At 31.4% G+C, this 16,121-nt stretch overlaps 1 protein-coding gene across 1 annotated transcript; it reads right to left on the reverse strand.

The window, feature by feature from the left end:
* Window positions 1-799: 799 nt before the first annotated feature.
* On the reverse strand, window positions 800-15,864 carry LOC129228262 (peroxiredoxin-6-like). Its single transcript, XM_054862932.1, has 6 exons — window positions 15,219-15,864; window positions 8,010-8,166; window positions 5,660-5,806; window positions 4,299-4,372; window positions 3,742-3,814; window positions 800-1,120 (listed from the first exon to the last, which is right to left on the reverse strand). Exons 1-6 carry the CDS (start codon window positions 15,302-15,304, stop codon window positions 983-985), a joined length of 675 nt encoding a protein of 224 aa, XP_054718907.1. The 5' UTR covers window positions 15,305-15,864; the 3' UTR covers window positions 800-982.
* Between the last annotated feature and the right edge of the window lie 257 nt (window positions 15,865-16,121).

Genomic DNA, 16,121 nt, shown 5'->3' on the forward strand with positions numbered 1-16,121 from the left:
TGCTGTCACTAATTGAGACATTAAAAAATGAACTTTCAAACTTTTAAGATTTACAGTAAAATGCAACAGTCATTAGTCAGGCAGATATTGATTTGAGTGTCTTAATAAATCTAGACTTCAAGTTTAGTCAACAGTGCAGCATTGCAAGTAACAAAGTCAATAGAATGCTTGGGTTTATTAATTGATCTATTTCAAACAAATCTAATAAGGTTGTTCTGCCTTTATACAGAAGTTTGGTAAAACCTCATTTGGAGTGTGCTGTTCAGTTTGGTTTCCTTATCTCAAGAAAAATATTTCTTTATAGGAAAGGGTTCAAAGAAAAAAGTACTGGGCTAGTAAGGGGACTTTCAGTTTAAGATTATGGTAACAGACTTAAAAGGCTTAATATGTATAACCTGCAGCAAAGGAGGGTCAGAGGGGACAATGATTCAGTTGTTTAAATTCATTAAAAAGAAAGATGTTAGGGGTTAAATATTTAAACGGAAAGCAGGACGAAGCGCCATTGTTTTAAGCTATTCAAATCTCAGGTTAACCTGGAAATTAGAAAAACTTACTACATTATATGGTTATGGGCACTTGGAACAGCTTACCAGAAGAGACTAATAAACAAGGGGATGAATAGCTTTAAGAGGGTCATTGATCTTCGTTGGGAACTAATAAAATGAATAGGACCAGCCTGGCTGAGTCTAGTGTCTGATGCTGGTCATCACGTTTGCATTAAACTAGTTTCCTTTATTTATCTATCTTGAAGAGAAGCATTCTGTTTGTGTGAAAAATAAAGAAAAGGGAGTCAAGAAACTTAAACAAAAAACTTAATTTTATTTAAATGACAAAGTATGAAAAATGACATTAATCATGTACCGGAAATGCACAATCAACCATCATTTGAAACAATGGCACTTCAATCAAGATTTGATTCATATTTTGATTGTGGTTTTAACCTAAAAGTTCTTTGATAAACAAATGTATCCTATTGATTAGTTCACCATCTATCGTCTTGTGGAGTAAGACGCAGGTATTGTTTTCCGGAAGGCACTTGTCTGTATCTGACACCCAAGGGGAATAATTTTGGAATATCTTCGTCTTTGACATCAGGTAAAACCATGAGCTCTCCCCCTTGCTAAATAACAAAGAAAAGTACAATCCACTAAACTGATAAAACCATCATAGATCTAACATAAAAATTAAGCTGCTTTAATTTTCATGCTTTTTAATATTTGTATGACTAAGGAGCAAATTTGAAAGAAAAAGAAATTATATAAATTCACCACTATAAATAACCTGCCTTTTATAAACTTATATCAAATTCTTTATGTACTATAAATTTTGTTTGCTTCTTTAAAGTAAATGGCAACACAATAATAAAACTTTCATCCTGTATGTTAGCTCGTCAATAACAAATGAGCTTTGTTAAACTAGTTATCTTATTGGTCTAAAACAGTGATGCCCAACTTTTTTCTGCTTGAGAGTCACACCTTTTATTAAGATGAACCTCGCGGACCAGAACACACATAAGAGATACTTTTTTTTTTATTTTTAGGTAACATCTGAAAAGGAAAGAAAATAACAAACCAAGAATTGTTATGTTTAATTACAGACTTAATTTATTCATACAAAGTTTCTAACTGTCTTTACAAACCAATTTCCGACTATCTAGCTTTGAATTTGTAACAATTATAAAGATGATCCATTGTTTTAGAGGATTCCAGAACACAGCTTTTGTGTCATAACAACGGGCACACCCACGGGCTGTAGATTAGACACTGATGGTCTAAAACAATTTTATCTTTGCCTATGCTTTACATCAACAGAAACCAATAACTGTTCCCTTTCTTAAAAGATAATTTTTTGCACATATTAACAATCGAATTTTTAGAAGCATGGATACTTTGTAAGGGAAGACTGGAAGGAATTCAGGATTTAAGTTTCGAATAATATCTTGACTCATGTTCCTTCTTTTAAATTGATAAAATTTTGTTGATGACTCTACTCAGGTTCGGTATAAAATGAGGGGAATGTGGTATTTGGGCTTTTTATTTTCTGGCTTAAAAGGAAGTGTTGTAATATTTCATTTTACAAAAGGTGTCTGTTCTTTTGCAGATTTTTTAACTATGACATTGACAAAGATAAAACCTTCTTTATTCTTTTTTACATGTGTGTGAGAATATTCCTTATCTTAATGCATTGCAAGTTTTGTGTTCAAATGTATATGACTAATATCTCACTTGCAGTGTGTTGTAAAATTGTTTTTGCTTTTGGATTTTGTGTTTTTTACACCCATTCCCCCCCCCCTTTAAAACTACCCATACAAACAAATCCAGCCTCCTTTAAAAAAAAACTTTTTCAGCGTTCTTTTTTGCTGCATCAAAAATATTGCTACCTTTGTCACACACTAAGGCCATAGTTTTTCCTACAAAATACTCAATTATTCTATTTTTTATCATTTTTTCCTATTTGTTGCAATTTTTTTATATTAGATATACATATCCATGTATGTGTGTAGATTTATTACATCTAAATCTAGCATCATATTGATTTTGGGTTCCAAAATAAAAAAAAAATCTATATGTCATTTATACTACATCATGAGGCTATTAAAAAAAATACATTTCATAGAAATACACTTTCAGAATTAAACAATAAACATGTAAAAACTGAAGAAATGTTTCTATTACTTCACATCCGAAATTTTTACTGAGCCCCCTTGACATTGTTAAAGGCAGACATGACTCTGCATAAATACATGTACACACAAGAGTACATATATTAACCAGACAAAATAAAGAACTTTTGAAGAAAATGATTGTAACTGAAAGGAGAAGATTGTTGCATTTGAAAAATGTGAAAAAAGATAATCTATTAGAGCATAAATACTTCATAATGGTTTCATATGCACAGGGTGTATCAAAACTCTTAGCTAACATTTTATCAGTTGATATACAAGTTCATATAGAGCATAAATCGACATAGATATCCTGGTCCATATTCAATAGCTCGAGTTATTGGAGGTAGACCAAAAATATCTTTAAAATTCCTTATTCCTGAAAAGCATCCACAAATTAGGATGCTTGAAATCTGTTTACTTTGCAGACTACACTAAGTTACAGAAACTGCAAAAAAGAGATAACACCAACTTGGATGCATGCTTCACAACTGTGCCACAGCAAACGGCATACATTGGCAATAACACTCAACATTTCCTAGACAGTGGCAACAGCAGTCCTAGCAACACTGTCCTTTTTGCAGTCCATGGAGCTATTGTAGACCATCCTTTCACTTGATCTCAATGAGACAGGAGAGATCAGGCAATCTCACGCCAAGTTAGTATTTCTAGGAATATAGCATCTAAAAATTCACACACCTTTGCAATAAAATGGGGCTGCACTATGTTTTGTTGGCAGCTCACACAAGCCTTAATGATTGTGAAAACATGTTGCAATAACTGTGCTAAAACTTCTCTAGTAAAAAATATGAGGAATGTTTGGCTGTTCAATTTTACTGGTATGGACCAATTAAGTTATTGCTAAGGATTCCAACCCAATTAAATTAGGAATTTCTTACAGATTTGGACATTTTTTGGTCTACTACCAATAACTTGGAGAACAACAAGAAGGGCATCCATGTTGATTTGTACTCTACACAATCTCTTGCATCACCTCCTAAAATATTTACCGTGAGTTTTGAAACACTCTATATATAACATTTATCAAACACATTAAAAATGAAACAAATCTATCTTACCTTCCAGTCAGATGGAGTTGCAACATGTTTCTTGTCAGTAAGTTGCAGAGCATCAACAACTCTTAAAATTTCACTAAGAAAGATAAATAATTAGATTCTCTTTAGTCACAATTACATTACATATAATCACACATTGATTATAAGAAGTTCCTCACAGTCAACTTTTTATTTTGTATCTTTTAATTATCTTCAAAGTTAATGCTAGAACATATTCTGTCTCACGAGCCTAATTAACTTTATGATAAAGTTTTTTCTCCATATAAATAAAATAAATTTATTTACATTTGGATTATTACTCTCAATAAAACTGGACAACTTTTTTTTTTTGCAAAACATGGTTCAACAATTTATTAAACAACGCATTTTTTGGATCATAGAAGTTAACAAATAACTATATATGACAATATTGTATATTTTATAACAAAACTAAGATTTCATACTGCAATTTAAATTTTCTAATTGCAAATGGTGAAAGTTATTTTTAACTATACAGTTTGGTATTTAAAATCAAACTGTATTAATTACAAAAATAACATTGAAATAAATTTATAGCTTACTCAAAGTTACGGCCAGTGCTTGCTGGGTACAACATAGAGAGTTTCAATTTCTTGTCGGGACCAATGACAAAAACCTAAAATATTTTCAGAAAATAAAATTGTCAATTTCTTTACAAGAAAGTTTGAAATGCTATAGAATAAAGCTCATTGCAGAAAGTGATACTGATGCACAAAAAAGTTAATACAGAAATAATTTAGAGATTCAACAACTTTAGTTTACCCCGAACATGGTTTGGGTGCTCAAAAAGGGTCTTTTTCTGTTTAGCTCGCAACCCACTCCGAAAGTATATTTTGCAATGCAATTCCCGGAATTTTTTTGTCATTAAGCTCTCATTTCAATTTAAAGTATTTTTAATACAGAACTAGATAGTTTTCTACTATTTTCATAGAAAACTACTAAAAACCTATTTCAAGGAAGGGTTTTACTACTTTTGGGCTCTGCAAGGAATAAGGCTTGATAAAAAAGAATAAGAAAGCATAACATGCCTTCTTAGTTCATTACAAAAAAATAACTAAAGGTTGAAAATACTAGTTTTTGTCGGTAACTTTTGTCAGGAGTAGCTGTAGTCACATACTTTTTCATTTTCTATACCAAATTGATCGCGTTTCATAGAAAAAAGCATTTGCACTCTAAGAAGATGCAGAAATTTTATTAGCACTTCAAATGAAAGTTCCGAAAAAAATATCATTTGGGAAAAAAATTCATAAAAAAAAATCTTTGAAAATGCTTTTTTTTTTTTTTTGTTAGTTTTTCACCACAGCAAAATAGGTCAATTATATCTATAAAAAAATGGTACGACATTATATATTCAGAAAATAAAGTCTATGCTTCATTTCACCAAGTAGCTTTTAAAAGTGTTGAAAAGATATGAAGAGCTGATGCAATTTTAGTTAAATGCTTTAAAAAGTCATTTTTCTTGAAGTTCCTCCTAATGGTTACAAAGCACACATTAAATTTTTTTTGTCTCGAGAAGTGAAAAGACCATCCAATGTCCATTGGGACACAGATGAAAAGTTTGAAGTGTCTCAAGAAATTAATGGGTGTACAATTGACCCTATCCCCTAAATGATGCCCCTGTATTTATGCCACATTTTCAAAAATTCTCTTTTCCATTTTCATGATGAAATATCAATATGTGAAATCTACTATCTGTTAGATAGACATTTTGCACACGAAACAAAATTTTAAAAAGCCGAGCATATTTTTTCTCATGAATGAAAATGTACTGAAAAATTTTGAAGGGGGCGTGTTGGAACACTTGAAGCCATCTTGATAACATGGAGAAAAAAATCAAATACATAAAGAACTAGAAATGTTCAATTAAATAATGAATCATTAAAACTTTCATTAATTCACTTACTGCTCTGCAGGTGAGTGGTAGTCCATCTTTGTCTTTCTCTTCAGGATCAATCATTTGCAATTTTACAGCCAATTCTCTTTTTTCATCAGCTATGATTGGAAATGGAAAACCTTTGGTTGTTTCTAGGCAAGCGAAAGATTTGATGTCCTACAAAATTTAACACTGGTTTAAGTAAGAATAAATAGAAAACATACCAGGGTCAATCAAAGGAGATAAAACATTAAAACACTTTTCATTTTTAGAAATGACTACTGATGAGTAAAGATTAGATAACATGACAAGGACAAGGACAAGGAGAGTTGTGACATTTGACACCCTCAGAGTACCCTGCACCTATCAATTGCTTGGTTAATTGGTTTTAAATTTTCTGATAAATCTGAGCAAATGGCTCCCAAAGGAACTTTATCGAAATATTTTTTTAAAAAATACACGGATCATTCGTTACAATTTTGACTTGTTAGCAACATTAAACAGTAGTAATTTAACACCAATATATGTTACAATTTAGGCAAAAACAATACATTGCAGTTAGATATTTTGAGTTTCAGTTATTTCCTAACAATTGATAGGGGTCAATATTGTTTGAAGATGACAGTGCGAAAAAATAATTTTAAAAAGGTGTCTATTTTTTTACTGGTGTCAACTAGTTTGTCATATGGAAAGTTACTAAAAATTAGCAGTAAGTTACTTCTCCTAAAAAGGTTAAGGCAGAACTACATGCAATATACCGTGATAATCGGGCTGTCTGGTATATTGTATGAAGTTACTAAAAATAATTGAATTTTGCCCTCACTGCTACTTTTAATATGCAATTTAGGTGTTGCCGTTCACCCCATACATGCTGTACTCAGAGGTAAATGGAGACAACTAAGTTTTTCATTCTTCCCAATGTTTTGAAAACTTAAAATTTCAATGAAATTTACAATAGAGTGTCAGTATATTACATAAATCTAGCATTTAATTTAATTTTTTTAGACGACATTCCTTTTAAATGATTCTAGATTACGTTTGGGGAATTACATTGCAGCAAGTTGCACGTGATCTATGGGTCGCCCACGGAGCATTGTTGGTGTATTGAATGTATATATTCATACTACCTACATTAACGTCATGGGTAACAATATCCATTTACACTCTAGGCTCTGTGGGTGAATTGAAAAATGGAAACATGATTTCATTCGCCATTAAACAGCCATAAAGTGAATTTTTTCACATCCAGTCACTTTCGGAGAGCGCGGCCTTAGACACAGTGTACTAACATTTTATCTCTCACTTCATCCAGAATAAAAGGAAAGATCTAAATTTGAAACATTAAAAATCTGTTCCCTTGTATTTCAACTGACCCTTTACCAGATTGGCTTGTGCCTTGACGATGGAGAAATTTGCTGTGAGCAAGTGAGAAAGTAGTTCCCCGTGAGGCGTCCGAGTTTTGAATGAAAGTTTACCCTTCACTTTCGAAATATGATTAGTTCGTTAAACCCTCCATTTGTTTGCTTGCGATATGATTAGCTTGTATATCTAGCATTGATTTATCATATATTTTTGGAAATGGTCTACTATTTTTATTTTATGAGGGGCCCATTGAAGAGTGATACATTCTTTTCACATCGAAAGCCCCAGTCAATAGGAGCTCATAAATAGTTAAAGAATTCCTCTAATTGGCCAAGTAGATAATAGAAACTTCACAATTACTTGTTATCTCTTTTTTTCCTTGTGTTCTGATGCATTTGTCAAGCAAATCAAGTATAGTTTGATTATTGTTTACATAATCAATCATAACTCAGCAGCACTAATCAACAGGGTCTAATGCAATTGTTTTCCTTAGTATTAATGTAAAAATCTGATTAGGACTGAATCTTTTCACATTGCCCATGATAGAAATATTTTTCAGTCTTCCAATGATAGGCTCTAGCTTTTCTCCAATTATGAGAGACTACCATTGATTTGAGAAATCACTAAGTAATATTCCATAAATAAAAACTTTAAAATTAAAGCAGCACAAATTTGTATTAAAATTGGAAGAAATAAAAAGGAAAATGCTGCTAACATATAATTTTTAAACAAATATTTTCCTGTTTGAAAAGTTTTAAATGCTAAATGATAAAATTTTATTAAAGAAATATTTTTTTTAAATTTAAGCTTTAATGATTAATTGTTAAAACAATACATCATATGCTGGAAAACGCAGTAAAACTCCTCCTAACAGACACCCCTCAAAGGCGGACATCCCTCTTATGTGGACAAAAAAAATTGTCCCGTTAGTGTCCGCATTAGAGGGATTTTACTATATATAAAAGATGCAGCAAAAAGTAAAACATTAAAAACTGTTGATAAATGTTTCTAAACTCACTTCAATCCATTGCTCATGGCTCAAGACATCATCACAGGACAGGGCTAGAAGTTTAACTCCTCGTTTTTCAAATTCTGGAGCTAATTTAGCTACACGCCCCAATTCACTGGTGCAGACAGGAGTAAAATCTGCTGGATGAGCAAATAAAATAGACCATCTGAAAGCAAAATAAGTCTAATTAAAACAAAGAAAAAAGTACTTATTTGTGGGAGATTTAACCAATACTATTGTCAAATAATAATAAATAAGTGTTTTTGTGTAATGACTTAGAACATGAAAAATATTGAAAACATTTCTTTTTTTTTTTAATAAACACACTAATTCCTTTAGTAACCATAAGAAAATCTTTCGCAACATTTTAAATACGATTGTAATCTTTCCCAATATTTTGTAAAACTTCCTCTTTCAGCCTTTCACAAATCTTCCACAAAGTTAGCATATGAAAGGCTCTAGGCAGCTAGTGTCCCAAAAAAGGGAGAGGTCAAAAAAGAGGGACAGGTTAGGTGAGCAATGCCCCAAAGTTGCACTTTATTTCAGATTGATTTTGGCAGAACAGGTGATCACATAGTAGAATTCTTTCTTTTAATTCAAAGCTACATTTTAATTTTAATGAAATAATAACATGAAAAAAATATAAAACATATAAAAATTAAGTTAACTTTTCTTTCTTTTAATTCGTATATCGATCAATTTTATAATTTTTTGATCCAGTGTCAATTTTATACAATACACAACTGATTATCTGCTGAATATGGAGGGTGGTACGGTAACCAGGGATAAGCAAATTTGCGGATAATCCTCTAACTTAATAAAAAAGATGCTAGTGTATGCAATAGGTTAAAAATATCAGAACACTAGCATACATTTAAATTATAGCTAAAAATATCAATCTATCTTTAAAATATTTATGTACAATGTATGTAAAAGTTGAAAAAGGATCCTTCTTTATTGAAAATGGATTACAGATATGCAATCAAATCGTAAAACCAGGTTTATAGGCACATTTAAGCTGTGAATTTTGGGGGGTCAGTAGGGGGGGGGGGGTACTGATTTTTAGTCGGTTTTGGAGCAAATATTGTAACACAGTGTAATGGAATGATGTGAAAGAACGTGAAACAGTTTATGGTTTTTGACGAAGTATATTTCAAGAGTCTTTATTTTTTGACTTTTATTAACCAAACCCTACAATACAGCACAGAGTAAGCACATTAAATTAAACTGTGTTGTAGCTGTGAAAAGATAAATGGTTTAATTTTAATTTTTACGAAATCCAATCAAAAATGTTAAGGGTGCGGCGCACCCTCTGGAACACCCATAAATCCACCTATGAATAGGTTGCCTGCAACAGACGAAACTAGATTACACCAAAAATGTACAGGGAAAGAGCAGAAGTTTTAAAACTGCTCCAATCACTCCTTTACACGCTTAAGAAAGGTAGGTCGATTTAAAAACCAGTAAATAATTTAGATCTAAAGCAGTAAGTAGTGCAGTTCAAAAATCAGGTTTTAATTAGTCAAAGTTCGGTGACCTTGGAAGGTTCAGTGTAATTAGAAGGGGGGAGAAGAAGAAATAATATCTGAAAACAGATTTTGCACTTGTTAAGTTCAAATGTGTGGATTTATCTACATTCAGTTCATCTTTAACAAAAAAAAAGTGTTTTAGGCCGCGGAAAACCTACCCTGCATATAGTAGAGAGTTTACTGTAAGGACAAAGCTCCCTTACTTTTGAAAATGACAGCACAGTTGTAATGGGTTACAGGGAAGAATTACCATAGTTTACCACTTGCCTGAAAGATATTATAGTAAAATACCGTCTGTAATAATCAGGGTTTGCCGATATATATTAGTCAATATATATCACGATTATTTATTTTGAAAATATCATTATATTTTGATATTTATTTTTTTTCAACTACAGTATTTTCATTATAAAATTACATTCATCATTGTAATATTGTTCATTAATTAGTAAAAATAACTAAAAAGTTATGTACTACTATATTTTTATAATGTGTTCATACATCAGTAACGTAACATTCCTTTATTATTTTATGTTTATAAAATTATTAGCAATGTAATAATTTTGGTTCAGATTAAAAGCGCGAAATTAAGTATTATAAACATTGGTCAAAAAGATCTTATGACTGCACAGATTAACGCATATTTTTTTTATTACTGAATCATAACTGTAAAAGTAGCTAACAGAAGAAAAATGCATAAAACAGCTAAGGCTAACTTAACTCCATTAAAATTGATAAAAATGAAAAATGAGACATTAGATATAAAAATAATGATAGAAATCTTAATTTTAAGTCTACATATTGTTTTAATAATAAGAAAGAAAATAATGAATGGTTTGAGGATGCATTTAATATTTTGAAGACTTTAGTTAGTGCTGATTGGAAATATCGGATAAGTATCAAAATATCTGATTATCAAAATATCAGATATTTTTGAACCCTAGTAATGATTGACCAGTTCCCATTCTTATGGTAACCGGAGTTTGGCAGAAATATGGACGGATCATTTTCCCTAGTATCCCCTCATATGATATCAATATGAAAAGGAAAAGAATAGAAATTGGTTGCTGTGTTGTTGGAAATAAAATTACATAAAGAAAACAGCTTTGTAAAATAAATGTTCCTGTTAAACAGGGCTGTGGAGTGCGAGTCGAAGAGTCAGAGTCGGACTGATTTTGGGGTAAAGGAGTCTGAGTCTTTCGAAATCATACCAACACAGGTTTTTTTATTTCTTTAACTTTCACCAAATCTCCATGCATTTTTTAAAAAACTGACTGCCAATTAATTTGATTACATGCTTCTAATAAGAAAATACTTGTCATTGTGGCAATCAGCTGGCTTGATTGTTTATCGAGTTTTCTGTAACAGCAACCTATGCCGTCTCCTAGTTTGCTTATTTTTTAACTTTATTTAAGTGATAGCAACTGTCAGCAAAGTTTTTGGGCCAAACATTTCCTAGTAATCACTTTCAAATAAAAATAATATATTTGTTATGTCGATCTCAGTTATAAAATAGTAAAAGGAATGTATGAATCCCTTGAGCAAGTCGGGAAACTTCTGAGGGTGCTTAGTAAATTCAAATAAATATTGGCTTGGCCCGAAAGCACAAATCCAAAAGATCCGATAAAATATACATGGTTTTTTTTCCTTTAATCTAAAGACTTTATCTAAGAAAGCTTGGTTATCACTAAAATGTTCAAAATAAAATCAGTACATGGTTTCCTGGTTACAACATCCAATAATTGTAGTTAATCCTAAAATCTTCTTATTAAAGTTAATTTTAAAGCTGCCAATAAAACTAAAATTTAAAACTGAGCCAAGAAGTATAACTAGTAAAAGCTATTCGTACAAAGCTGTATACTGCTGCATTTAGGGGAAAATTTGCTAAAAATATCAATCTATCTTTAAAATATTTATGTACAATGTATGTAAAAGTTGAAAAAGGATCCTTCTTTATTGAAAATGGATTACAGATATGCAATCAAATCGTAAAACCAGGTTTATAGGCACATTTAAGCTGTGAATTTTGGGGGGTCAGTAGGGGGGGGGGTACTGATTTTTAGTCGGTTTTGGAGCAAATATTGTAACACAGTGTAATGGAATGATGTGAAAGAACGTGAAACAGTTTATGGTTTTTGACGAAGTATATTTCAAGAGTCTTTATTTTTTGACTTTTATTAACCAAACCCTACAATACAGCACAGAGTAAGCACATTAAATTAAACTGTGTTGTAGCTGTGAAAAGATAAATGGTTTAATTTTAATTTTTACGAAATCCAATCAAAAATGTTAAGGGTGCGGCGCACCCTCTGGAACACCCATAAATCCACCTATGAATAGGTTGCCTGCAACAGACGAAACTAGATTACACCAAAAATGTACAGGGAAAGAGCAGAAGTTTTAAAACTGCTCCAATCACTCCTTTACACGCTTAAGAAAGGTAGGTCGATTTAAAAACCAGTAAATAATTTAGATCTAAAGCAGTAAGTAGTGCAGTTCAAAAATCAGGTTTTAATTAGTCAAAGTTCGGTGACCTTGGAAGGTTCAGTGTAATTAGAAGGGGGGAGAAGAAGAAATAATATCTGAAAACAGATTTTGCACTTGTTAAGTTCAAATGTGTGGATTTATCTACATTCAGTTCATCTTTAACAAAAAAAAAGTGTTTTAGGCCGCGGAAAACCTACCCTGCATATAGTAGAGAGTTTACTGTAAGGACAAAGCTCCCTTACTTTTGAAAATGACAGCACAGTTGTAATGGGTTACAGGGAAGAATTACCATAGTTTACCACTTGCCTGAAAGATATTATAGTAAAATACCGTCTGTAATAATCAGGGTTTGCCGATATATATTAGTCAATATATATCACGATTATTTATTTTGAAAATATCATTATATTTTGATATTTATTTTTTTTCAACTACAGTATTTTCATTATAAAATTACATTCATCATTGTAATATTGTTCATTAATTAGTAAAAATAACTAAAAAGTTATGTACTACTATATTTTTATAATGTGTTCATACATCAGTAACGTAACATTCCTTTATTATTTTATGTTTATAAAATTATTAGCAATGTAATAATTTTGGTTCAGATTAAAAGCGCGAAATTAAGTATTATAAACATTGGTCAAAAAGATCTTATGACTGCACAGATTAACGCATATTTTTTTTATTACTGAATCATAACTGTAAAAGTAGCTAACAGAAGAAAAATGCATAAAACAGCTAAGGCTAACTTAACTCCATTAAAATTGATAAAAATGAAAAATGAGACATTAGATATAAAAATAATGATAGAAATCTTAATTTTAAGTCTACATATTGTTTTAATAATAAGAAAGAAAATAATGAATGGTTTGAGGATGCATTTAATATTTTGAAGACTTTAGTTAGTGCTGATTGGAAATATCGGATAAGTATCAAAATATCTGATTATCAAAATATCAGATATTTTTGAACCCTAGTAATGATTGACCAGTTCCCATTCTTATGGTAACCGGAGTTTGGCAGAAATATGGACGGATCATTTTCCCTAGTATCCCCTCATATGATATCAATATGAAAAGGAAAAGAATAGAAATTGGTTGCTGTGTTGTTGGAAATAAAATTACATAAAGAAAACAGCTTTGTAAAATAAATGTTCCTGTTAAACAGGGCTGTGGAGTGCGAGTCGAAGAGTCAGAGTCGGACTGATTTTGGGGTAAAGGAGTCTGAGTCTTTCGAAATCATACCAACACAGGTTTTTTTATTTCTTTAACTTTCACCAAATCTCCATGCATTTTTTAAAAAACTGACTGCCAATTAATTTGATTACATGCTTCTAATAAGAAAATACTTGTCATTGTGGCAATCAGCTGGCTTGATTGTTTATCGAGTTTTCTGTAACAGCAACCTATGCCGTCTCCTAGTTTGCTTATTTTTTAACTTTATTTAAGTGATAGCAACTGTCAGCAAAGTTTTTGGGCCAAACATTTCCTAGTAATCACTTTCAAATAAAAATAATATATTTGTTATCTCGATCTCAGTTATAAAATAGTAAAAGGAATGTATGAATCCCTTGAGCAAGTCGGGAAACTTCTGAGGGTGCTTAGTAAATTCAAATAAATATTGGCTTGGCCCGAAAGCACAAATCCAAAAGATCCGATAAAATATACATGGTTTTTTTTCCTTTAATCTAAAGACTTTATCTAAGAAAGCTTGGTTATCACTAAAATGTTCAAAATAAAATCAGTACATGGTTTCCTGGTTACAACATCCAATAATTGTAGTTAATCCTAAAATCTTCTTATTAAAGTTAATTTTAAAGCTGCCAATAAAACTAAAATTTAAAACTGAGCCAAGAAGTATAACTAGTAAAAGCTATTCGTACAAAGCTGTATACTGCTGCATTTAGGGGAAAATTTGCTCCAGACGTACATGTACCCACCTTTCCCCACAATATAGTGCAATATTTTCGTTGAAATTTTTACGATGAAATTTAAGATTTAGGGAGATATTATTGGGGAAATTTTTCAGAATTAAAATATTTCAATTTTTATAAACTCTGAGATTAAGTTGAGGTAGTATCCACCAAATGGGTGCCACCCGGGAGGGGGAGGACCGACCCCTGTCAAGAAAAGTTTTTTGATTAAGCAAAAATAATAAAATCCATCAAGTTACAGCTTTCAAAATTTGACAGCACAGGATTTGAGCAACATTTGTTAGTTAAACATTAAAGGGGAGCAAATTAATCCTATCCAGTTTTTTTTTTTTTTTTTTAGTGGGAATTTTAAGTAACCTCACTTTAGAAATTGCAACTATTGGATAATTTGATTTTCAAATTGAATTTCTAGGTTTACAAAAAATACAACGCAAAAATTTCATAAAAAGGAATTAATATTTTAATCTCATCTGTTGAGGGGTTTTGGAAAAAAAAATAAATAATAAAAAGGCCGGAGTCAAATAGTCATGTTTCAAAATCCAAGAGTCGGAGCCTGCTGTTAAAGAAAGAGCCGAGTTTTATCATTGGAAGAGAAAACAGAAAGATACATAGCATTTCACATTATTGGATATGAATTGATAATTTGGTGCATTAGCACAAATTCATTTCATTATTTGATTAATAACACTACAATTTCCCCTAACCTGTAGTTTGACTATAAGCATTTAAATTACAAAAAAATAACAAATTTTAATTAATGAGAAATGGTTTAAGTTAATTAATTAAAAGAATCAACAATGGCATTTAAATTTTAGAAGTTTAGTTTTCAATAGTAAACTGCATTTGGTAATATTTTGCTAGTTCTAAAGAATAAACAATGTTTTTAGTATAATATTTCCAAATTATTTTCATTAGAAAGTATGTATGTTACAAAAAAACTTTTAAGATTTAAAATAACTGAAAACTATACGGTAACATTCAATCTTATTACATTAGTTGAGATTGTTTTTAAAAAACGTTGAGAATCTTTCAAAAATATCAAGGGAGATGAAAATATGAAATAAAGCAGATTCATAAAGAACTAATAAGGAGAAATTCAGGTTAATTTAGATCAGAATGAATGAAAAAAGAATTATAAAAACCGAAACTGGCATTTATTTGAAGAAATGCATTAAATACTAATGACTATACAATACTATGAAAAATAAAACACACAAACACTTTTTTTTTAAGTAGTTTTAAGAATGTAGAAAAATATCTTACGAGTTCTTGATAAAGTCGTGAAAACGAATTTTTCCGATAGTTGTGTCGGCAGTGAAGTCAGGGAATGTATCACCCAAGTTAACCATGATTCCAGTAATAACCAAGGAATGCAAACAGTTGAAAACTAACACTGGTTCTGTGATCAAAAAAGCAAAGACGGGAGGTAAGGTTCGGCTTTTATAGCAGATAAAGTAGCCTTGAATCCAAAAAGTATTTGACGTTCTATTGAGAATTGTAAGATAAACAAAAAAATGATTGATAAAAAGAAATCGTTTTGTAGCTTATCGACGGTCAGAGTTTAAATGCTCCTAGCCGACATTGATTTAAACACAGCTACCACGTGTCCTCTTCGCCTCTCCTTCACTAATAACAACCAACGGCGCAGCCAAGGTCATGTGACACCGTTAAACCAACCAGTGAAACCCCGCTCAATAATTTCAAATGACGTCAGCTCCAGTGATGAGTATTGATGAAAAAAGATTGAGGGTAAATTCATTATGCCCGTTTATCAGGAGAGGGAGAAATTTTTCAGAAAATTTCTTGATGTCGGAGAAATACCGACAAAATGAGAATCGATGAAATTTACTGACTGCGCAGAAACTTTTCTAGAACGCCTGCACCGATTTTCTCTCCTCTTCGGTGTTTCGACGAAAGGGCCGTCGATTGAAGGGGGGGGGGGGAGGGGGGGGCCGTCGCAATTCATTTTTTGTTGATCTCTTTTATCCATCACAGCAGCGCCGTGTCCAAGGGGAGGGTTTCAGGGTCAAACCCCTCCCTTGGGGAAAAAATAAGCAAAAGGAAGAAAATGTATACTTGACTTAATTTTACTTTAATGAGAAAGTTTGCGTTCAGCGTTTTTATTTTATTTTAATTTTCTCTCTGAAGTTTTTTGCGATTTACAAC

This window comes from Uloborus diversus, chromosome 8, assembly GCF_026930045.1.
Source record: "Uloborus diversus isolate 005 chromosome 8, Udiv.v.3.1, whole genome shotgun sequence".
Lineage (NCBI taxonomy): Eukaryota > Metazoa > Arthropoda > Arachnida > Araneae > Uloboridae > Uloborus > Uloborus diversus.

Bases quoted from the DNA above. Each gene is read 5' to 3' on its own strand.
- LOC129228262 (XM_054862932.1), bottom strand. From the start codon at position 15,304: ATGGTTAACTTGGGTGATACATTCCCTGACTTCACTGCCGACACAACT. The intron at 8,167-15,218 runs GTAAGATATTTT...TTTTGCTTTCAG, and splicing joins CACGACTTTATCAAGAACTC to ATGGTCTATTTTATTTGCTC. The intron at 5,807-8,009 runs GTGAGTTTAGAA...TAAATTTTGTAG, and splicing joins GCCATGAGCAATGGATTGAA to GACATCAAATCTTTCGCTTG.